The sequence below is a fragment of the Arvicola amphibius genome, chromosome 13, assembly GCF_903992535.2.
Source record: "Arvicola amphibius chromosome 13, mArvAmp1.2, whole genome shotgun sequence".
NCBI classification, from domain to species: domain Eukaryota; kingdom Metazoa; phylum Chordata; class Mammalia; order Rodentia; family Cricetidae; genus Arvicola; species Arvicola amphibius.
Genome location: NC_052059.1, coordinates 68,971,084 through 68,993,480, shown reverse-complemented (window position 1 = coordinate 68,993,480; position 22,397 = coordinate 68,971,084). Strand labels below are relative to the sequence as shown.

The window sequence follows — 22,397 nt, the reverse complement described above, 5'->3', positions numbered from 1 at the left end:
GATAGCTATAGCCTGTAAGCTATTGTAAGTCTCCTTAAAATAATAAAATAAAAAATATATAACATTTATATGTATAAACACATATATATTCATTCATTCTCTCAGTTCTGTCGTTCCTTTAGAGAACTCTAGTATAAGTCCTCTGCAAGAGCCAGCTCCTCAGACCCCAAACACTTATTTCTTCTGATATTACTATCTCATTTCCAGAAAGAACCCATTCTCTCTGTATCCCACCGCTGTGGCAGGTTACTCTGGATTCTGTTCTCACTGTATGCAGTCCCATCACTGAGGGATATTAAAATGCTTTATCCTGCTAGATCCTTTTTTTTTTCTGTCAACCTTTGTCTGTTGAATGGTACTGTAGATAGAGTACAGGTTCTAAAGACTCACTTTTCCCTTCAAAATTGTAATTATCCCAATTCTATCTGATATCCTAGTCGTCATCAAATGTCTTATATCTATTATTCATGTTTTTGTTTCTGATTCTCTCTCAGAAACAATAAATAAATTTCCTAGCCAGGCCTGGTGGTTCACGCCTTTAATCCCAGCACTTGGGAGGCAGGGGCAAACATAACTCTGAGTTGGAGCCAGTCTGGTCTTTATAGTGTCTCAAAAATAAATAATTTAATTTCCCTCACTCCCCAACATTAATATAACCATATGACTTCTCTGATAACGTTTGTGAAGCAATGCGTGGGAATTATGCCATATTTCATTTATAATTATGAAATTAACTGTGTGAGTTATTGCCAGGTGAAAACGTCAGTGCCCATAGTTGATACACGAAACAGATCGATGACGTAGGTAGAGTTCCTTCTTTTCTCTCACTCATAAAAACAGCATTTTAGAAAAAAGGAGGTTCAGAGGTTTGTTTTTTTCATTATGTCCCACTCTATGTATTTACTTATGGGGACAGGGACACACACGTGTACATACTATATGGTGAGCACGCAGAGGTCACAGGACAGTTTGCAGGAGTTGGTTCTCCTCCTGTTGTGGGCTCTGAAGATAAACTCGGGTTGGTAGCAGGTGCTCTTACCCGCTTAGCCATTTCACTGGCCCCTTCATTTTGTGTTTTTGAGACAGGTCTTACTCTATGTACCCAGCTGTCTGAGAACTCACTATGTAGGCAAGGAAGACCTTCCTTCCTCAGCCTAAGCACAGAAGGCAGTCATAGACCACTATGCTTCACAGTGACTTTTACAGAGCTGGGAATGGTAGCTCACACCTTTAATCCCAGCACTCAGGAGGTAAAGACTCAGAGTTCAAGGCCAGAAGAACTTGGTAGGTCAGAGTCACTGCAAAGCCATGGGCATGGTCATTCCACTTGTTAACACGTTGTAAGCTTTATGGAATCCATGCCTCCCAAAAGCTGGCATTAAAGGTGTGCACCACTACACCACTACCACCACCTTTTTTCTTTAGAACTCTTTAAGATCTGCTTCTATTTTATGTGTATGAGTGTTTTGACTGCATGTATGTCTGCACCAAAGCATTGTCTATGGAGGTCAGAAGAGGGCAATGGAATTCCCGGAACTGTAGTTACAGCCAGTTGTGAGCCACCAAGTAGGCACTGAGAACTGAACCCCGGGTCTCTCTATGAGTGGCCAGTGTCCTTGACCATGAAGTCATCTCTCCAGCACTGTGAACTTCAATTTGAGGGAGAAATGGTTATGATTTCTTCTAAGAGTGTCAATTTGTCTACCAAAGAGTGCTTGCAAGTCAACTGCAAAGTCAAAAGACTCATTCTGCCTTCAGGGCCTTGGTTTCTCTCTCTGGCCAGTTAGCTCTGGGAAGGAGCCCAGCACTGCCTTGGGTCTATCCATTTTCTAAATGTTCACAAACTTATTGACTTTAACTCATTATTTCTTGCTTCCTTTCATGACCAAACAAGGTTCCTCCATTCTATTCAAACTAAGTATCGTTCAACAATGCTCTCGTTCTACCTCCTGGCAGGAGTGGGACTTAAGATCTCGATGAGAAGGGGGCACAGGACTCCAAAGTGACAGAGATGTGGTTTGTGTTCTTGGAGTTCTAAGAAGAACAAATGCTAAGTTAGAGAACATCCATACCCCTCCCTGCTGACGCAAATCCACAACAGGATGCAAGCAGGATATACTTAAGATCTTCCAACACTTTATTCTTATAGTCTTATCAAGAATGTAGACACTGGTATCTTCTGGTTTGCATCATCCAGTACAAGTGATGTCACCTTTGTCCTGAGAACTACATTCTCATTCCCAAGATAGAAAATACAAGTTTCCTTGTGTGTCTCCCACGGCAAGCTGCAGGGTAGAGTTGGGCCCCAGGCAAGGTTCCAGGCAGCTCACTGGCCCGTCACATCGGAATAAACCCAACTGAAACAGGAGCAGAAACGGGAGAGGTGAAGCTACAGGCCTGGGATCTCCTAAAGAGGCCAAGGCAAGAGCTTGGAGAAAACAGCTTTCACCTTTTGCCCCTCCTTACGCCAAATGTTTTCTTGTAATAGCCTTTCCCAGCTTGCATGCGTGAGCACGCACACACACACACACACACACACACACACACACTTACCAGCTGCATACTGGGTCTCTCCCACAACTTAACATCTCTGTCCTTCGAAGCAGTCACCAGCAATCCAGGAAGTACATGGAGGGCCGTGACTGGGCCCAAGTGAATCTTAGAAAGGAGGGGAACAACATGAGTTCTCCTTTCAATTTAGGAGGCAGCGAAGGCTGCTGCATCAACAGGTTTAGGACCCCCCCCCACCCCCACACACACACCCAATGACTCATCCCACAGCTTACCTTTTTACCCTGGCGTGCCTTTAAATGTCTGGGTTCTGGCCAGCTCTCCATGCAGGAATCTGACTCAGAGTTTGTCCCTGGAGTTTTAGGTGTTTCTGCTTTTGTCTGCCAAATGTTATCTGCAATCCATTCTCCTTCCGGGGTGCACTCCCCTAAGCTCCAGAGCATCCCATCAGAGGTGGCACACAGAAATGATGACTCTGCCATTTTGAGAGCAAAGTTAGAACACCAGGTCTCATGTCTTTAGTACCCACAACCCCCCAAGCCACCCCAGAGCTCCTCTGGTCTTTCCACTCCTACTAACCAGACTCAGGTTTGGCCTGAGTGATTGATATTGGAGATCCATTAGGATTCTTTAAGTTCAGGTTGAAGAGCCTTTCAAACTCCCCTGACTCCTTCGGCTCCTGTGAAAGGGAGGTGATTGGGTAACTTCGTTCAATCTGTCCACAAGACACAACTCCACTAACAAAGCCACGATGTTCTGCTCTACGGTGCTCAGGACATTAAAAAAAATCCCTACGTCCAGCCCAAGTGTCGAACGGGTGCGTATAAGAATCTGTCCCCCCAAGAGAAGATTCAGAACATGTCTACCATCTTGCTGTTGCCACCACCCCCACCCCCAGAGCTGGCAGCAGATTTTAGCATCAGGATGTACTACTTGTTCGAGTGAGATCGCTGAATTGTGGATGTGTTTGAGTCTAGCCTCCTTTGGCCGAACAATGGCATGTCTGTATTTCCCATTTGTCAACACTTCTGCCGCACAGTTCTACACTGAAGCTACCTCTCTTCTTTCTGGCCCGGGCACTTACATTGTCTTGGCTATGTTGAATGAGGCTGACCCAGATGTGCCTTGCCTGGCATTTGGGGACCAGGTACACTTCTTTCACTGAGGTGCATATTTGGGGACAGAATCACTGCCTCCTAGACAGCCTTTGTAGGTTACCTTAGAAGGCATCAGGTTAGAACTTCATAAACTTTCCAGAAAAAAGAGACCTTAGGAATCTTGGGAATGAAATCTCACTTTGACATTCCAAATCGCTAAATGTAAAACCCTACAAGGTAAGTGCATCATGACCGAGGCACGATGCAGCCCTTGCCCTCAAATGCTAATGCTGACAGTCACTACAAAAAAAAAAAAAAAAATCACAGTTCAAAAAAACTAGGGGACAGGCTGGGCGTGGTGGCACACACCTTTAATCTCAGCACTAGGAAGCCAGAGCAATTGTCACCAAGTCTGACAACCTGAGTTTGATCTCTAGAACCCACATGGTAGAAAGAGAACCAACCCACCTGGTTGTTTTCTGAGTTCTACACGCATACTATGGCATACAAGTGCCCACACAGACAGACGGATGGACCGATAGACGGGGACACACACACACACACACACACACACACACCAATGTAAAACAAAAATTTAAAAAGACGAAAAAGAACTGGCACAGTGGCACACACCTCCCAGCACCCAGGAGGCAGAAGCAAGCAGATGCCTGTTGCTCCAGGCCATGTGTTGGGATCTTATCTCAAAAGGGAAGGGGAGGGGAGGGGAGGGGGGAGAGGGAGGAGAGGGAAAAGGAAAAAGGGAGGGAAAGGAAGGGAAAGGGAAAATAACAACGACAACCCTCCTAGGTCCCTGATTTTAAAAATTCTACAACCTTTTTGTCATGAAATCTTACATGGAAACTCAGCATCCAGTGATTTAAATTAGAGTTGCTCCAGAGGAGGACAGAGGACAGAGGAGGACAGAGGACAAAGGAGGACAGAGGAGGACAGAGGACAGAGGAGGACAGAGGACAGAGGAGGACAGAAAACAGAGGAGGACAGAGGAGGACAGAGGACAGAGGAGGACAGAAAACAGAGGAGGACAGAGGAAGACAGAGGACAGAGGAAGACAGAGGACAGAGGAGGACAGAGGAGGACAGAGGAGGACAGAGGAGGACAGAGGAGGACAGAGGACAGAGGAGGACAGAAAGCAGAGGAGGACAGAGGAGGACAGAGGACAGAGGAGGACAGAGGACAGAGGAGGACAGAGGACAGAGGACAGAGGAGGACAGAGGAGGACAGAGGACAGAGGAGGACAGAGGACAGAGGAGGACAGAAAACAGAGGAGGACAGAGGAGGACAGAGGACAGAGGAGGACAGAGGACAGAGGAGGACAGAGGACAGAGGAGGACAGAGGAGGACAGAGGACAGAGGAGGACAGAGGACAGAGGAGGACAGAGGACAGAGGATGACAGAAAACAGAGGAGGACAGAGGACAGAGGAGGACAGAGGACAGAGGAGGACAGAGGACAGAGGAGGACAGAGGACTGCAGCCACTGCCTTCCCTCCCTCTGTCCTCCATGATGGGCTCCAGAGGACTGCAGCCACCGCCTTTCTCTCTCTCCTCCATGATGGGCTCCAGTGTTTAAATGCATTAATTCTAGAGGCTAGAATTTAGACAAATGTCTATTGTAACACATCCAAACAGGACTCACCAAGTAGGAAAGATATCCAGGGTCCCCCTGCTGCAGGTAGAACACACCGTGCTCCCGGCTGGTGCACAGAATTGAAGAATGTACTCCATACTTCTTGCTGTTTATAAGAAAGTAAAAGATGCCTCTCTTTAAGATGCTAGTGCTATACCCTGAGTCTGACTGGGTCTGGGGTAGCCACTAAACTGCCTTTCTTATTTTCAGCTCAAGAGGTTTTCATTTTGTATCTTACCAGATCAAAGATGGAGGACACCCAGGCTTCATCTGTAGTAATTCCACATTCTCTTTCATTAAGATGAAAGACTGGCCATCAGGGGCCAGAGCCAGGCCTGTCAAGACCCCCAAGCCCTCCTGAAGAACTCGCTTCATGTGAAAACTGTAGCTCAAAAGACACACACAGACAGGAAAGAAAACTTCTTTAGCTCCTTCCCACACGCTTCTCATGAATGAAGTAAAAAACACAATGACTGACCTACACCACACATCCTGTTCCCAGCCATCTGTGTGCCAACTTGTTCCCAGCCATCTGTGTGCCAACTTGTTTGCTTTTGTGGTACTGGGGATGAGACCCGGGCCTCTGGCAGGATCCAGACACTGAGCTATATTCCCAGCATCACCATCACCTCCCGACCCTGCTCAAAGGAGGACTCTCTGCCACTGCTGGCTTTTGTTTCCTCAGTGAGCTCTGTGGTTATCTCCTGTAACAGGGCCCCAGACCTTAGTAGGCCTCCAAGCCTCAGTACAATCGACTCCATGATGAAAGTACATTCAGTTTTGTAACTCAGCCAAAAACTAAAACAAAGACTTGATCCATCAAAGTTCATAGCTCTGGGCACGTCTCTAAATGTACTAATGATGGAGGAGAGTTATCTGTCTATGTTACTTTCATTGGTTAATTAATAAAGAAAACTGCCTTGGCCCTTTAAGAGAACAGAAAATTAGGTAGGCGGAGTAGACAGAACAGAATGCTGGGTAGCAGGAGTGGGGAGATGCTTCAGGCAGTCGCCATAGTGAGCAGTCGCCATGCTTCTCCTCTCCGAGATGGATGCAGGTTAAGATCTCTCCTGGTAAGCCACACCTCATGGTGCTACACAGATTACTAAATATGGGTTAAAGAAAGATGTGAGAATTAGCCAATAAGAGGCTGAAACTATGGGCCAGGCAGTGTTTTAAAAGAATACAGTTTCCGTGTAATTATTTTGGATAAAGCTAGCCAGGTGGCGGGACGCAGCCCCGCCATGCCATCTACAGTACTAACACTGCTTTTTGGCCTGAAACTCTCTATGTAGACAAAGCTGGCCTTGAACTCACAGAGATCTACTTGCCTCTGCTCCTGAGTGCTGGAATTAAAGGTGTGTGTCACCACCATCTAACTTCTTCTTGGCTACCATCTTCCCCATCCCCTCTAGGAACCCGCAGTCTTGGCTACACTCAGAATTCTGGCCCTACACTCCAAGAAGAGCCAGAAAGATGGCTCAGCAGGTAGTCACAACATGTAGAAAAGAATTGACGCTAAGAATTGTCCTCTGAGCTCCACATGAGTGCCTTGACCAAGCACATCCCATTACACACACATACACCATCACACACACACACACAATCATCATCATCATCATCATCACACATACATACATACACACACACACCATTACACACACACATCATCATCACACATACACACACACATCATCATCATCACACATACATATACACACACCATCACACACACACATCATCATCACACATACATACATACACACATCATCATCATCACACATACATACACCATCACACACATACACACACACACCATCACACATACATATACACACACCATCACACACACACATCATCATCATCATCACACATACATACACACGCATCATCATCACACACACACACCATCATCATCATCACACATACATACACACATCATCATCATCACATATACATATACACACACACCATCACACACATCATCATCATCACACATACATACATACACACATCATCATCATCACACATACATACACACACACCATCACACACATCATCATCATCATCACACATATACACACATCATCATCACACATACATACACACACATCACACACACATCATCATCACACATACACACACACACACACACACTAATTTTAAAAAAGCAGAATACTCTGAGAACTCCCACGTGTAAATTTTGTTAACACAATTTACTATTCTGGGTCGTGTTAACACTGTTGAATTTTCTGGAACGCCATTCCCTTCCTTTACTAGCCCATCAAATTCTTCATCTTTTTATATCCAATCTTAAAGACAATCTTTTTGCTAACATTTCTCAAATTTTGCAGACCTATCAGCTACTGGAGACTTTTTAAAAATTCAGCTGGGTTTGGTGCCACCTCTAATTTTAGCCTTTCAGAAGGCTCAGCAGGAAGGACTCTGAACTGCTAGCCTGAGCAATATAACAACACTCTGCCTCAAAAAAAAGTAATAAATGCCAGGCAGTGGTGGCGCATGCCTTTAATCCCAGCATTCAGGAGGCAGAGGGAGGTGGATCTCTGGATCTCTGTGAATTCAAGGTCAGCCTGGTCTACAGAGCCAAGACTGGTTCCAAAGCAACACAGAGAAACCCAACAAAAAAACCCAAAATAATAAATAAAAACAATTCACGTGTACCACACTCTCTGGTCCAGAACTTGACACCAGGTAGGCATTTAGGAATTACTCATTTAGCTGGGTGGTGGTGGCACATACCTTAGTTAATCCCAGCATTTGAGAGGAAGAGGCAGGTGGATCTTTATGAGTCTGAGGCCAGCCTGGCTTACAGAGTTAATCCAGGACCGCTAGGGTTATTATATAGAGAAACCCTGTCTGACAGTGACAAGACCAGAGGCTGCTGTGAGCGGGCTCAGTGGTGAAGACACTTGCCAACGAGCCTGATGATCTTAGCTTGATTCCCAGAACCCACACAGAGGGAGGCACTACTTTAGCTAACGTACCTCAGACTCCTCCATTTCAGAGGGTATTACAAAGTAGCATAAAGCAAAATGACTTAGCTGCCCCAAATATCCAATTCCTTGTCACACAGACACACAAAGATCAATAAATGCAATCTGAAAACAACTGATAAAGCCAGGGGCAGCTGACATCCTAGCAATATCCCCCAGCACACAGACAGATCATAACAAAACCCTCGGCATATGCAGCTCAGCATTCCCAGCAGCGGCTGCTTGTTTCACCTGGGATTCCTGACCACTGAGCCTCCCATGGGGTCCACTTGCCACTCGCTGACTTTTTCATTAGCACTGAGAACAAAGAATGAATGTGCCGAGTACCAGATCACATGACTGATACGGCCTGGAGCCTGTGTAGGAAGCAAGTTCAGTTCAGTACTTTTGAGGAAAAACATAAACCTTTCCCCTCCCAGGCATGCAAGCAAAATTCTAACCCACAGAAGTTCCATTAAACACACAGAATTTAAAATGTACGGAATTCACCCAGACTCAAGCACCTGTGCAGTAGTCACAGCTTTGGCTTCCTGCCACAGGATCAGCTCCCCTGCTTCATCTCCAGACACTGCCAGAGAACCATCTGGTGCCCACGCCACAGCCGTGATGGCCATAGAACTCCTAGGTTTGTACGTATCATCTGGTGAAGAAAGGAAGGGATACTCCAGCTAAGCCCCAAGCAACAGAGGAGAGGGTGCCCGAACCGGCCTTGCCCTGTAGTCAGACTGATGAATATCTTAAAAATCACTATAGAACCTTTGGTGTAGGAGGTCCCAGGAATCCACAAGAATGACTCCAGCTAAGACCATAAGCAGTAGAGGAGAGGGTGCCCGAACTGGCCTTGCCCTGTAGTCACATTGATGCATATCTTAAATATCACCATAGAACCTTCATCCAGCAGCTGACAGAGGCAGAGGCAGAGACTTGCATCAGAGCACTGGACTGAGCTCCCAAAGTCCAGTTGAAGAGTGGGAGGAGTGAGAATATGAGCAAAGAGGTCAAGACCATGATGGGTTCACCCACTGAAACAATTTACCTGAGCTACTGGGAGTTCACCAAGTCCAGCTGGACAGGGAAGGAAACAGCATAGGTCCAAACTAGTCCCTCTGAATGTGGGTGACAGTTGTATGGCTGGGGCAGACTGTGTGGCCACTGGCAGTGGCACCAGGATTTATCCCTACTCTTGTGCTGTCTTTTTGGGAACCCATTCTCTTTGGATAGATACCTTGCTCAGCCTAGGTATAGTAGGGAGGGCCTTGGACCTTCCCCAAAGCAGTGTGCCTTACCCTCTCTGTGGAGTGGCTGGGGATGGGGAGGGTAGGTAGTGGAAATGGGAGGAGGGGATGGAGTGGGAACTGGGATCGGTATGTAAAATGAAAAAAGATTGTTTTTTTTTCTAAAAATAATAAAAAAGAGCTCTGCTACTGACCTAGGAATAGCGGCGCATGCCTTTAATCCCATTACTGGGGATACAAAGGCAGGCAGATTTCTGTGAGTCTAAGGCCAGCCTGGTCTAAAGTTCCAGGCTAGCCAAGACTACAAAGTGAGACCTGGTCTCAGAAGGAAGGGAAGAAATATCTGGGCTACTGGAGGGGATAAAGAGGGATCAGGCTGCCCTTGGCATCTTTGTTCCAGGCTTCTTTCACGCTACATTCTTGGCCCCTCACTTACCTGCTTCCTCAGGTATCTGCCAGAGCTGGACAGAGGTATTATCTGAGGTCAGCAGGAGGCCTGAGGCCTCAGAAGCAGCAGCTGCCATGACTGGACCACTGTGTCCCTGGAGGGTGCGAATTTGGCACACCTAGGAGAAAGGGGGTTGCAGAGGTTGCCCTGCATGCCTCCTCTATTTCTTCCCTACTGCAGTTCTTACAAGGAACTCACCAAGAGGGGATGCCACAACTTTGTGGCCCCATCCAGTCCAACTGTCACCACCAGAAGCTCTGATCCAGGCTGTCCAGCTGAAAAGACAGAGAAACCAACTCAGGAGGAAAAGACCAGGTCCAGAGATAAAGATTTGAAATGAGTGCCAGGGTAGCGAACGCCAGGTATGGGTTTAATCTCTAGTACTGAAAAAGAAGAAGAGGAGAAGGAAACAAAACAAAAATGGTAGCAGCAGGGAAGGGAAAGGGCTGAGGATCAATACCTGGGCGGGGTTCCAGGGCAGCGGCACATTGGCTGATGGGTCCCGAGTGAGCAGGGATGCTGGTCAGCTCCACGCCCCGACGGTCCCACACCTTCAAGGTCCCATCCCGGCTCACAGATACTATGTGTTCCTCCTGTCCAGGATCGCAGTGTCAGAGGACAGTCAGAGTGTGCGGGAAGTGGGAAACAGGAAGGCAAGCAGAGGGAAGAGTTTAGCAGTCTTGGACTGCACTCGTCTGGAGTTTGAACACCACCATCTCATGCTAATTCATCTGGCAGCCTGGGACCCTGACCTTCATGTGCCATGCATACCCCCCTACAAACAATACACCTAACCAGCCGCCAGCAACCTATACCCCCTCTACAAACAACCTACCCAACAACCCATCAGCAACTTATACCCCTTTTACAAACAACACACCTAACCACCCATCAGCAACCTAAGTCCAAACAACACACCTAACCACCCACCAACAACCTATACCCCCTCTACAAACAACACACCTAACCACCCACCAGCAACCTAAGTCCCTACCTTCACAGATCTGCACACACCCCTACTTTGAACAATGGAATATATTTCTCTTTCCCCTAACTTGCATCAAACTAGACAGACTTCCATCCAATCATATCCTCTCTTCCTTCTGGGTATGAGGGTAGGGGCTATGATCTGGCCTGAATTGGTTTTGGATACATGTGCAATAAAGCCAATTGTGTTCCTATTTGATATGCATATAATTAAAAGTAGATGCATTGTGGTAGAAGACCTGTGCAGAGAACAAAAGGCTTATTTAATACAGGTCTATGAACAGAAATAGAGAACCCTACAAATGATGCCCTATGCCCTAGTAACCCCTAGTAACCAAACTCCTTCCTTCAGACCTCAACCTGGGCCTTTGGGTATTCTTTCACTTATGTGGCCTGCTGTCCTTGTTGACGCTATTGTTTTGATTTGAATAACATTACCTCTCTGCCCTCACAATCTGTATTGCTTTAAAATTTAAAAAGTGTGTGTGTGTGTGTGTGTGCGTGTGTGTGTTCGTGTGTGTTCGTGTGTGTGTTCGTGTGTGTTCATGTGTGTGTGTTCGTGTGTGTGTGTGTTCGTGTGTGTTCGTGTGTGTGTGTGTGTGTGTGTGTGTGTGTGTGTGTGCAGGCATGTGCGTAAGAGTAGAGGTGCCCAGGGAGAGTAGAGGCTTCAGATCTCCACGGAACTGGAGATACAGGCAGCTATGAGCTGCCTGACATGGGTGTTGAGAATTGAACTTGGGTATTTAGGAAGTGCTCTTAGCTACTGAGCCCATGTGCTTTTAATTCCAGACACCAAGAACCTGGAAAACACCTGGCCAAGACGCTACCTCCCTCCAGAGAGGAGAAGACAAACATCAGGGACTTGGGAGACGTAGAAGGATGAGGGACTCAGAACTATGGCGCTGAGGGGCCCAGTACTGCAGTCCTGCCAGAAATTCACAATTTTCTGTGGCACCCATCACATCAGACTCAGTACTGTAACACAGTCCTAAGTATCAGAGCTTTGCTATTTGCCTTTGAGAGTAGACACCTAACCATCCAGTCTCCTGGATTCTCCTGCCCTTCCCAGAGGGTGCTGGTGAAATACATTCCCTTACCACAGCAACCACAGAGCTCACGGCACTCTGGTGACCCAGGAACTGACCAAGCTGCTGTCCTGACTCTGGATTCCAGAGTCCCACAGAGCCATCACTAGAACAGGAGACCTGCAGTCAAAAGTGAAGGAAACAAGATCATCAGCGTTCCCCTAACGTTCTGCTCTTCCAGAGAGCCTGGTTCAAGTCCCAGCACCCACATGGCAGCTCACTTTACAGGGCACCGTAAAGAACCATCATGGTAATCAGTAAGACTGAGCTCGTGTCAAACCCAGCAAAGGACGTTAGCGAGGCAATCTGCACAGATGCTACTGGGAGTGTGAAACGCAGATGGCTTTCCTCCAGGTTGTCCCCTCACTCACCAGCACTTTGTCTTTGGTCCACGCACAGCCAGTGATCCAGTCACGGTGACAGGAAGAGAAGGAACAAATCAGAAGAGGGGCTTGGGCTGTCTTCACGTCCCAGCAGAGAAGATTCTGGGTCAGCAAGGACAGGGATCCATAAAGACCAGACCACAGCAATGCCGAAGCCACTTCAGATATGGTGGTTGTTTAGCTTTGGACAGAGTCTCATTGTCCTAAGCTGGCCCTGGCTAATGATCATTGAATTTCTGATCCTCCTGCCTTCATCTTCTAAGTACTGAGATTAAGGTCGGTGCCACCACATCTGGTTTCAACCCCAGGGCTCCATCCTTCTGCAGCTCACCCGATCCCTGCCCGCAGTAGCCAAAACGCCTCCATCAGGGCTGAAGCTACAGCAGCACACTGGGCCCTCATGTCCCCGGAGCTCAGCACAGCAGAGAAAGTCTTCTCCCTCATGTGGCCGTGTCAGCAGCTTCCTGGGCCACAGTCGCACTGTGAAGTCCTCTGCATTGGAAACAGAAAGGGAAGTGCGTCCTGAAAACCAAAATGAGAGCGGCCTAGGAGGCCAACGGAGACCATGGGAGCAGAGCTCAGCATCCAAGAAGACAGCTCCCAGGAAGGGGACGGTGAGCCACCAGGATGTGCACAGGTCCTGCTCCCCAGCTCCTGCATGGCAGGAATTGGCTTCCTATATCAGTTTCCTGCCACACTTCCCACAGCAGTTGCTACAGAAGCTTCATTTCTCAAGGCCTCGATGTTGCCTTCACCTCACCATCTTTGAGGTTCAAATCTCTCACTTCCAGAGGACCAAGGCTACCCAGCACTTCCTCTCCTCTCCTCCCCTCTTTCTAGAAACAATCTAGAATAATTGTATAGGAAGAACACACTCAAAAGCATTGTAAAAGTTGTGAATAAGAACCACATGTGCATGGATTTTGATACGCATGTGTAATTGATTACACACTGAAGGGTGACACTAGCAAAGAAATGATTCGGTAACACTGCTCAGTCATACCTGAGGCGGAAGCCAAGAGCTCCTGGGAGGTGGCCAGTCCACGTACAGGTTTCTGGTGTCGGGATACCAGCCACAGGGAATGAAGGGAACGTCCCTTGACCACCCAGCCACGCAGGGAGCCATCTTCTGAACCAGTCACCAACACGCTGGGACTCAGCCAGACCAGTGCCGACACTGCTACATTTAACACTTGACACGGAGTTCCCTGGGGACCTAGAAAAGGGAAGAGCACATGAAAAACAGGCATTTGAGAAAAGAAATGAGGTAACAGGTACCTTCTCTCCAAGGGTGCAAACCCATCTGATACCTGAAGAAATGTTGTAGATTTTAATACCGTCTTCTCGGTACCCAACAGCCACCTGGTCACCGTCTGGGTTGAGAGCCACAGAGAGTGCAGGAGACAAAGGAAGAGAGCCCAGGCAACCCCTGGGCCGGCCAAGAAATCCTGACCATAACTGAGCCTAGGATGCCAGAAAAGAGTTTAAAGATACTCCCTCTGCTGCCTGGTCCCCATTTTTATGTCACCTTCCTTCAAAATCTCTGTCACCACCCAGACGCCCCCAGGATACTTAGCAGAGGCAGCCAGCATCACCTGAATACACCCCTACTTTTGCTGCTCCCCTGAATCTACCACAGGCCCTCTGTAAGCTCACCTTGCCATCTTCTCCAGCTGTCAGGAACCGGCCTCCAGCATGCAGGAAAAGAACAGCAGCAACACAGCCACCGTGAGCAGGGAAGGCCGCCAGCCGTGTCCCCTCTTGCCAGGCCCACAGCTCCACTGCCCCATCTATCCGGCCTACAGCCACAGACTTCCCGGGTGCATTGAATGCCAGAGTGCGGACAGAGGCTCCTGGGGCTCCTAGCTCCTAGGTATGGATGCAGAAACAGAAACAACAGGGCCTGTGCTCAACATGACACAACGCTCCTGTCCTGCAGGCTCTCCCCAGGAGCTACACAGGACCTTCTTACCTGAATGACTTTGAGTCCATCTGACCGGAAGAAGGTAATTCTGCCAGCCCAGTTGCCTGTGGCTACTGTCTGCCCCTCTGGGTGGAAGGCAATGCAGTTCAGGGACTTGGGACCCATGTGGTGGAAAGCCAGCTCTCCACGGACTGTGTCCCACAGCTGGAGGAGACAAGAGGAATCGGGATGTTGGGCGCCAACGGCAGAGTTCCTCAGGCCAGTCCCCTGCCTCAGCAGAGCTTCCCCAGGACAGGCAGTCAGCAGCTCTGTCATGCTGAGCAACAAATCAGGTTTGACTCATGGTTTAGGGTCATTCTTTGTTACCTTTAGGTATCCTCCCAAACACACAGTGGCCAGCAGGCGTCGGTCTGGGCTTAGGCAGCAGCCAGTGATTTGGTGCTGGTGGGACTTGGACTGGAACACCCTGTCCCAGGGAGACAAAGCCAGGGTCCTGGTGTCATCTGGCAATTAGGCTCCTTCCTCAGTGCTTTCTAACATGAGGGGAGCACTTACCAGCAACCATGCTGCAGGTCCCAAAGCTCCAGGAGCCCATCAAAGGTAGTAAGGAAAAGGGCACTGTCCGAGAGGAATGCAAAAGAGGAGATCCCATCACAGCCACTCACCAGCGCCTTCTCCTCCTGCAACGGCCAGTTGGGAAGTGTGGCTCAGGTGATCCCCTCAGTCCTCCAGGACCAACCCATTCCCGGCCCCCACCATGCAAAGGAGGCCAAGGCAAAAGGGCACGGCTGTCTACACTCCCAGCCCAAACACAGGTACAAGGTACCTCATAATCAAAGCCAGGTCACCATTTCTCACTCCGTGTGTGTGTGTGTGTGTGTGTGTGTGTGTGTGTGTGACATACATGCATGCACAAAGGTGAGGTTGACGTGGCTAAGAAGAGAAAGGTTGTGGTTACATCTCCCCTCCCTAGCCTGGTATTGCCAGCAGCTGCAGTCATTCACAGCGATTTACAGAAACATTCTCTCCTGTGTCTTTGCGAGGCTCCCGTGCAAGTCATAAGGACTGCCTTTTTCCATCCAAGGCCCTCCTCTATCTACACAACTCACATGGATCTTATCATGAGCCCTGTGTTCCTCAAAATACTAAACAGCATGCCTGGGTGGAAACTGGGCAGTGGTAGCCCACAGTCATGTCTGCTGTCGAGTTTCATTTTGTTCTATGCAATCAAGCCCAGCTGGCCTTGAACTTAATGGACAGCCCAGGTTGGCATTGAGCTTGCAGTCCTCCTGGCTCAGTCTCCCTGACGCTGGGGTTACAGATGTGACCAGGATGTCTAGTTTGATAGGAGGTGAATGGTGTTGCTGAATGACACAGGGTTTTGAGGATAACTTGGCTTGCCCAGACCTTCAGGGCAGCATTGTGAGAATAGCTTGGCTTGCTTAGACCTTCAGGGCAACATGTAAGGGTTTTCTGCCTCATACCTGCCAGGTCCTCAGATCCAGCAGGTAAATTGTCCCACTGGCAGTGCCCACGGCTGCTCTCTGTCCATTAGGAGACAGGGCCACCGCGGTGGGGGAGGATATTGCCAGAGACAAGCTAAAGAGGGAGAAAAAAAAAACAAGAAGAGTAAGTGGGGCACGTCAGTGGGAAGAGGAAGTGGGGGAAGTCGGTGGGAAGAGGAAGTGGGGGAAGTCAGTGGGAAGAGGAAGTGGGGGAAGTCAGTGGGAAGAAGAAGTGGGGGAAGTCAGTGGGAAGAAGAAGTGGGGGAAGTCGGTGGGAATCAAGGTCTGCAGTTCTATGCCTGAGCCCGCTCCATGGCAGCTCTAGTCTGTCCTCTTTCTCAGGAAGGCCTACCTTTGCTGGCCGTCCGAGGTCTGGGGTTTATTAACCCACCGTAGTGTGCGCTGGAGGTGCCATCGCTGGGTGAGCAGGGGGGCCTGGTGGCAAACAGGTGACTCTACAGGCTGGCTGGCTGCCTGCTGATGCAGGAGCAGAGGATACTGGGCAAGCAGCGAAGCCTGCTGTCTCAGGAAGGTATGGAACACAGCGACATCCGCCTCCAGGGGCGTTGGGTTCACTTCAGACGTTGAAGAAGCTGTTTTAAAAGAGGAGAGACAGAGAGTAGCTGAAGAGATGACTCGGAGGGTTGGAGAGCTTGCTGTACAAACAGGCAGACCTGAGTTCAGATCCCAGCACCTAGATAAAAAGTCAGGAATGCCACATGCACTGGTAACCCTAGTGCTAGTATTGGGGGTCGTGGTAGAAAACAGATCTCGTTAGCCATCAGTCTACCAAAAAAAGTGAGTTCCAGATTCAGTGAGAGATCCCACCTTAAAGGAGCAAGGTGGAAGCAACAGACTCCAGCCAACAGCAAGCAACTCTAGCCTCTATATGAGATTGTGTGCTATATTCACACACTCACGCACACACATACAAACACACACTCATACACATACTCACATACAAACACACACACATACACATACAAACACACGTACACACACAAATACACACTCACATGCAAACACATACACACACACACACACTCTGAGGGAGTGGAGGTCAGAAAGAAGCACAGTATCATTAGGAAACCAGCCTAGACTCCATTAACCTCAGCACCAAGTAAAATTATATTGTGTATTTAAAATTCACAATTTAAAAGTCTCAAAGTGTGACCTCTGAACGTCACATCAGAAACACCTATTCATAGCATAAAACTTTGGGCCTCACTGCAGAACTAGAGAGGTGGAATCTTGTGACCTCAGAATCTGCAATTTTAACCAACTTCCTAGATAATTCACTGTTCAGTCTACCTAAGAGGTCTAAGCAAAAGGGTCCACTAGGAGTCTGTGCTTACACCTATGGCATTTTCACATTGGAATGAGATCTGGCTGTGCTTGTTCCGCCTACCCTTGAGCAGGGTATCCCACATCACAAAAGAAACATCCATGGCTTATCTCACCATAGAGCACGTGCGCCTCCAAGAGGTCAGAGACCAGACCCGTTTCCAGATATGCAGCTACCACGTGGAGATTGCTGAGAAACTTTGCAAGGAGAGCGTGGTTCCCGCTCTGGAGCTGGGGAGAACATATTGGGCCCATGAGATGAAAGAGCTGGTGAGGAGGAACAGGCCAGTCTTCGAGCGTGCCTATGCAAGCAGGACAGATACACAGGGGAAAGCAGGAAAACTCGAAGAAGGCAGAGGAGTCTGGCCCAAGATGTGTGGACTAAGGACTCTATGAGGTGTGGGGACTAACCAGATGGTAAGGTAAATCTTTCAGAGCCTCGGGAGGACAACTTCGGAAGGTGCCTGAGGCATCAGGATCACACATCTTCCAGAGGTGAGCTGCAAGAACAGACATTGAGAAAGGCTTGTCCCTGGCATCTCTTAGGTCTCAGGCTACAGCACAGGGGCCAGCGTGTGGTCCTGACCTCCAGGTCCCACCCATGCTGATGTGGGCTGCAATCACCTGCAATGAGGACATGCGCAGTCTTCTCTAGCGCCAGCCTTTTCCCATAGCGACGTTTAACTGCTGTCCTCAAAGGCCCATCAGAGAGGCAGAGACGGGCACCAGGGCGCTCCACGGGGCCCTCCCCTAGTAAACTGTCCTCGAGAGAAGAGGGGAGAAAAGTAAGGGAGGAGAAACAGTCACTCAGTGGCATTCCCACGGCCGAGTGGGAACTGCATGAGCGGCATTCAGGAACCTGGGAGGCAAGTGTTGGGGCTATACTAAAGAAATAATCATAAGATTTCCTAACTAGAGAGACGATGAGGCTGGTGGGAGCTCAGCTGGGGCAGCATTACCTTCGTAGGCTCTGGACAAGGTAGGCAAATGGACCCAAAGGGTAAGGGTTTCCATTCTGACCAGCAGCCACTGCTTCTTCCCAGTTCTTCGTCTCTTTGGGCAAAACCAACCACGTGCTCAGAACTGCATGCAGCTGGTCCACAGTCAGACCTGAAACCATAAACTCTCTGACAACTGGAACCACACAGGGAATCGACCTGCATCATACTAGACCCCTCCCGATACCTCTGACGAAGATCCCATCCCCCGCCCCCACACTGACCGCTCCGCGTGATGTCAAGGGCAACCAGAGCTCGAGGAAGGACATCCGCGCCATGCTCTTGCTCCAAGGTACTCAGGATGTGCTGCAGCAGCAGTGGCAGAGTGGCGGGCAGCGTTCGCAGCCTGTCAGACACCTGGGGGAAACAGGAGACCAGGCTCCGTCAGTGGGGGTGGGGACAGCAGGAAAGAGGGAAAAGGTAAGGAAACAGTTGAGGGGAGAAAAGAAGGAGCCAGGCAAAGCTGGGGACAGCAAAGGATGCGAGGTGAGGCCTCGAGGTGATTTTCTTCCTGACAGAAGCAGCTGAAAGATGGACCTGGGCACGCCTTGAGGTGGGAAGACCTGCTCGCTCTGGGCGGCACCAAGCCCTGGACGGAAGCTGAGGGGAGGGCGTGGAGGGACGGCTCAGCAGTTAAGAGTACTTGTTGCTCTGGCAGAGGACCTGGGGTTTCATTCCCAGATCCACATGATGGTTCTCAACCATCAGTAACTCCAGTTGCAGAGGATTGGATGCCCTGCTCTGACCTCTGCAGGCACCAAGCCTGCACACGGTACAAGTACAGGTCAGGCACTCACACGTAAAATAAAATGAATAAATCTAACACTTTTTTAAAGTACAGAAGCTAAGCAGCAGCATGCATTCAGCCTCCTGTTTTCTGATTCCAGCTCCTCGTGGCTTCTCCGCCATGGTGGGCTACACCCCGGAACTGTGAGGCAGAAGAAGTCCTTACACCCTTAAGTGAGGGTGTAATCGCCTTTGCCAGCATTTTCCCATAGCAAAAGAAAGCGAAAGTATGAAAAAAGAGTGATTCCAGAGTTTCAAAGAACAACAGGCCTTTATCAGGAGCCTGGATAGGGCTTTTAGCCAAGAATAGGGTTTCATTCTGATCATGTCCTAAGAACTTGAGGTAGGAAGACCTACCTACTGTGGGTGGCACCATTCCCTTGGCTGATATCCTGCACTGTATTAAAAAGTGAAACTGTGTAGAGAACAAGCATTTATAGCTCTTTGCCTCTGGACTGCAGGTGCAATGTGACCAGCTGCCCCAAGCTTCTGCCACTACGGCAACCCTGAGACAAGGGACTATACACCTGAAATGTGAGCCAAATAAACTCTTCCCTCCTAAGGGGTTTGTGTCAGGGAACGCAGCCCGAGGAGGCTAAGGGCAGAGGACAGTAACGACCAACCTGCTCGTAGAGGGTGAAGAGCCTCAGGTAGTCAGTGACGAGGTGCAGGTACCGTGGCAGGCCCGACCCCCGCTTTACCAACAGCAGCCGCATCTGGCAAGAACAGGAGGATTCAGCACGAGGATGAGGAAGGTCCACCATAGCTTGCCTCTGCTATGGCACCAAGCTCACTGCCAAGTGGTGTCTCCCCTGAGAGTCCAACTAAGGGATGAGCATCACCTCCAAACATAGCCCTACTCCTACTTCCCAGCCAGATCCTGTCAGAAAAACTTCCACGGCTCAGACTCACCCACCTTAGCCATGATTCCACTCACCCTCCCCAGGGAGACTGCTCACCATGGAAAAGTCTGGGTGGTCTTAGGAGAAATCAGAGTTATCTTACGAACAATTTCCCATGGCAGAGAGGTCTGGAGAAATCTACAGAGCAGCCCCAGCGAGGCAGCTACTGGCTTCAGCAGCTGTACCCTTGTGGCGCCCCAATTCAGGCTAAATCCCCTCCAGTCCTGGCCTAGGTCCAACCTGGTTGTTAAAAGGTGACTCCTCCAGCCGTTTCCCATACAGTGCCAGCTCTTCTCTCACAAACTGAGCCCTCGAAGATGGCACCAAAGGCCCCAAGGCCACCACTGAGGCATCCTGACTTTGCTGAAGGGTCTCTCCCAGGCCTGAGTCACTAGACACACTCAGCACCAGGTGCACTCGCTGTGACATTTGCACAAAGGGAGAGAAAGGAGCAGCATTAGCGAGGTCCCTCTCCCTGCACTTCCACTGCACCCTCCTTTCCAACTTCCTTCCTCAGCCCGGCCTCACACTCACCCGGGGAAGGGACTTGGGGACCCAGTCTGAAGTCAGCTGTCCATTCTGACCCACCAACTTATCTGCCCCGTCGATAATAAGGACCAAGGTCTGACCAGGTTTCAGTGACTGAGCAGATTTGAGGAGCAGCCTTTGCTGCAGTTCCCACACCAGGCCTCTGTGGGTGAGGAGGTCAAGGTCAGAGATGGGGAAGCAGGGAAGGCAGCAGAGCCTACTAATCTCGGGGTACGCACCTGTAAGAACTGGGGAGGGCACTTGGTTCTTGCAATTTTCGATGCAGGTAGGTACAGAGGCGTCTGAGAAGGTTGAGTGCAAGACACTGGTCGGGCCGGGCTGCTGAAAAGTGGAAGAAAACCACGGGGGGCACGTTGGGCTGGTCGGGAGCCTGCAGCGCTGACACCAGGGATGCCTGCATGGCAGGACAAACCACGTTTACATTTTAGAAAACACACAGTCTCCCCACCCCGCCCAGCCCCCTCAGCTCTGCAGCCCCTCCTCCTGCCTGAGATGCCTACCAGGAAGGCAGTCTTTCCCTGTCCTGCCTGCCCAGTCACCAGACTCAGCCTCCCACGGGGCAGCTTTAGCTGCTGCACCACGTCCTGAAGAAGGCGTGGCCACAGAGGACTGGGTGGCTTCTTCAGCTGCTGAAAGCTGGCCTGGATCAAGTCATCATCCAAGATGGATTCCGGCTGCTCCAGCTGGGTCCCAGGCTGAGGGTCACAGGGTACAGTTATGTTTCATGCTGCTCAGGGCCTCCTAGCCTACAGCCTACCCTCTACCCGCTTGCTTCCCACCCAGGACAACCACGCTTGCTCCCCCATCATGAGCATGCCTGCTGACCTGCAGGTAAAGCTTCTGGATCATGTTCCACACATCTTGGAGAACCAGCTGTCCAAACTCCTCCAGGCCCCCAGTATAGGGCCGGCCAGCAGCTACACCTCCCCATTCACAGGAATAGCTGTAGGCAAAGTAAACATAAGCAGTCAGAGTAGGCCTGGCTCACCTCATCACACCTCACCTGGATAGGTGCCTCCACCTCCCGCAGCTCACCTGCGACAGGTAACTTCTTTTTGTTCGTGTAGGTATCTCCTCAGTTCTGAGACCCGATGTGCCGTCTCTTCTGACTCAGAAATAAAGTCAGGTTTCCAGGCATCTGGCACAGAGCTGACCACCAAAGACACCCCAGGGGTGGGGCCAGACTCAGAGCCGAGCCTCCCGAACCAGCCAGGAGATAAGGCTCTGGATCCCTGAAACTCTGCCCTCAGTTTGAGATCTGACTTGAAGTGGCAAAGACAAACTCTCAGAGGCCTCCTTCAACACTAGGTGCTGGGGGCCGAGGACTGAGCCTGCCCGGGACTGAGCCTGCCTGGCTCTCTGGGAAGGGAAATTTGGCTGGGTAGCAAGAGCAGGTACCTGAGGAATCCAGGGTCTCGGAAATAGACAAGAGCCTGAGCTGAGGGCCGCAAGCGTCTGCTACGATTCAGGAACTGCATCACCTCCATCTCTGTCACAGAACGCCCTGAGGGGTACTGCTGGGCCTACGTAAAGAAGGAAGACGTGGGCAGGGTCAGCCTCAAGGGTCAATCCGTCCCTGGAAGCCTTCAAATGCCCGAGATCACCCTTATCTCAGGAAACTTGTACACACACACACAAGCAGTAAAATGTAGTTACCAGCTAACAGTTACCAAAGTGATTGACATGTACTGAGTATTTTAAAATACATTTCCCCTTCCTGTTGGAGACTGAATTCAGAATCTTACATATGGTAGGCAAGTACTCTACCACTAAGCGATATTCCCAGATATTTGTGTGTGTGTGTGTGTGTGTGTGTGTCTGTGTGTGTGTGTGTGTGTGTGTGTGTGTGTGAGAGAGAGAGAGAGAGAGAGAGAGAGAGAGAGAGAGAGAGAGAGAGAGAGAGAGAGAGACGGGGGGGGTCTCGCTATGTGACGCTGGCTGCCCTGAAACCCTATAGACCAGGCTGGCCTTGAACTCACAGAG

General features: G+C 49.7%; 1 protein-coding gene across 2 annotated transcripts in view; it reads right to left on the bottom strand.

Annotated features, from left to right (window-relative positions):
• Positions 1-2,114: 2,114 nt before the first annotated feature.
• Positions 2,115-22,397, bottom strand: part of Tep1 (telomerase associated protein 1) — a 42,339-nt gene continuing 22,056 nt past the window's right edge. For both annotated transcript variants that reach the window (XM_038310189.1, XM_038310190.1), the window contains 35 exons: positions 21,813-21,937; positions 21,450-21,563; positions 21,240-21,357; positions 20,915-21,109; positions 20,633-20,808; positions 20,400-20,556; positions 20,106-20,285; positions 19,587-19,679; positions 18,402-18,534; positions 18,139-18,289; positions 17,804-17,937; positions 17,591-17,679; positions 17,296-17,410; positions 16,188-16,428; positions 15,815-15,929; positions 14,886-15,010; positions 14,697-14,796; positions 14,379-14,534; positions 14,063-14,275; positions 13,717-13,870; positions 13,410-13,622; positions 12,738-12,898; positions 12,395-12,508; positions 12,036-12,143; positions 10,412-10,544; positions 10,150-10,226; positions 9,940-10,069; positions 8,772-8,908; positions 8,500-8,624; positions 5,493-5,636; positions 5,264-5,360; positions 3,091-3,190; positions 2,787-2,986; positions 2,554-2,658; positions 2,115-2,357 (listed from right to left, as the gene is read on the bottom strand). In XM_038310189.1, coding sequence (XP_038166117.1) covers positions 2,235-2,357; positions 2,554-2,658; positions 2,787-2,986; positions 3,091-3,190; positions 5,264-5,360; positions 5,493-5,636; positions 8,500-8,624; positions 8,772-8,908; positions 9,940-10,069; positions 10,150-10,226; positions 10,412-10,544; positions 12,036-12,143; positions 12,395-12,508; positions 12,738-12,898; positions 13,410-13,622; positions 13,717-13,870; positions 14,063-14,275; positions 14,379-14,534; positions 14,697-14,796; positions 14,886-15,010; positions 15,815-15,929; positions 16,188-16,428; positions 17,296-17,410; positions 17,591-17,679; positions 17,804-17,937; positions 18,139-18,289; positions 18,402-18,534; positions 19,587-19,679; positions 20,106-20,285; positions 20,400-20,556; positions 20,633-20,808; positions 20,915-21,109; positions 21,240-21,357; positions 21,450-21,563; positions 21,813-21,937 — 4,851 coding nt within the window. In that variant the 3' untranslated portion in view covers positions 2,115-2,234. The remainder of the gene's footprint in view (positions 2,358-2,553; positions 2,659-2,786; positions 2,987-3,090; positions 3,191-5,263; positions 5,361-5,492; positions 5,637-8,499; positions 8,625-8,771; positions 8,909-9,939; positions 10,070-10,149; positions 10,227-10,411; positions 10,545-12,035; positions 12,144-12,394; positions 12,509-12,737; positions 12,899-13,409; positions 13,623-13,716; positions 13,871-14,062; positions 14,276-14,378; positions 14,535-14,696; positions 14,797-14,885; positions 15,011-15,814; positions 15,930-16,187; positions 16,429-17,295; positions 17,411-17,590; positions 17,680-17,803; positions 17,938-18,138; positions 18,290-18,401; positions 18,535-19,586; positions 19,680-20,105; positions 20,286-20,399; positions 20,557-20,632; positions 20,809-20,914; positions 21,110-21,239; positions 21,358-21,449; positions 21,564-21,812; positions 21,938-22,397) is intronic.